At 52.0% G+C, this 1,154-nt stretch overlaps 1 protein-coding gene across 1 annotated transcript; it reads right to left on the bottom strand.

Annotated features, from left to right (window-relative positions):
• Positions 1 to 200: 200 nt before the first annotated feature.
• On the bottom strand, positions 201 to 1,148 carry PENARI_c203G03085 (ankyrin repeat domain-containing protein; the record flags this gene model as incomplete). Its single annotated transcript, XM_022638138.1, has 1 exon — positions 201 to 1,148. A coding segment is annotated over one exon (948 nt), but the record flags the coding sequence as incomplete, so codon positions are not given.
• Between the last annotated feature and the right edge of the window lie 6 nt (positions 1,149 to 1,154).

Here is a 1,154-nt window from a genome sequence, read left to right as displayed (position 1 = left end):
CGATGGCTGGAATCACCCTTGCAGACTCAATCTACCGGGGTTCTTGGACAATGCAAGTGAAGGGTGAAGGTTTGCATATTGGTGATTGTCCATACGGATCCAGTGACAATGTGGACAGTGCAGCTAGCGGAGAAGGGTCGATTGACTCGACCGTCTCGCATTGCATCACGAGAGCCACTTGAAGTAGATGTCGGAAGCTCTTACAGACCACGTAGCCTTCTCCTCGTAGACCGCTGCAACAATCCTTGACGAGTGTTGTCGTCTTCCATTCTGCCTCGAATGACTTTCTGGATGTAATCGTTCCTTGCTAGATCCAGGGATCGCTTCAAACTGAAGTATTTCAATCTGGGATTGACCACAAGTGCATCAACAATCGAGGAATGTCCACCCTTGACCGCCAACATCAATGGATCCTCAGACCATCGATTCCTGAGGCTCACATCAATTCGATCATGGCGTAGTAGTGCCTGGACCATCTCCAAGTCACCGCCACGGGCGGCCATGCAGAGAGCAGTGTCGTGAGTTGCGATCGTGCTTTCGTTGATGTTCAGACGTGCGCCTTGCTGCACTAAGAGTCCTACAACATCGAGATGGCCTTGTGCAACCGCTCGACAAAGGGACGGATCGATCACGTCCCTTCCATTGATCTCCACGCTCTCCATACTCAGTAGACAAGCAACTGTGTTCACGCGTCCGTGATATGCGGCCACGGAGATTGGAGAGTGGCCTGCAACACAGAGATTCAGACTGATCCCTGGCACCGCAAGCAGCCGTCGTAGGAGCACAGTATCCAATCTGACCGCGGCGTGGTGGAGAGATGTAGACGGTGTCTCGGATGTCCCGCGGCCTCCAACAAAATTAACGTTGATGTCTTTCTCGGCCAACAGCCTGTCGGTTATCCCGTCGCATGACGAGTAAGTAGACAGCCAAAGTGGCGTATTGCCATCTTTGTCTTTGCAGTTCACGTTGGCACGGGGGTGACTTAGGAGCAAATTGACCATTTCCAAACGGTTGTTTTGAACGGCGAGATGGAGCGCCGTAGAGCCTTTCCGGTTTTGAATATCCAAACTAAGACCTTTTTGTCTGAGAAGTCGTTTGACAGCGTCTACCGACCCATAGGATACTGCTTGGTGAAGAGGCAGCTCAGCCTCCTG

Source organism: Penicillium arizonense (assembly GCF_001773325.1).
Source record: "Penicillium arizonense strain CBS 141311 chromosome Unknown PENARI_contig203, whole genome shotgun sequence".
Lineage (NCBI taxonomy): Eukaryota > Fungi > Ascomycota > Eurotiomycetes > Eurotiales > Aspergillaceae > Penicillium > Penicillium arizonense.
The sequence above is the reverse complement of the archived record's forward strand: the minus strand, read 5'-3'. Positions and strand labels throughout refer to the sequence as shown.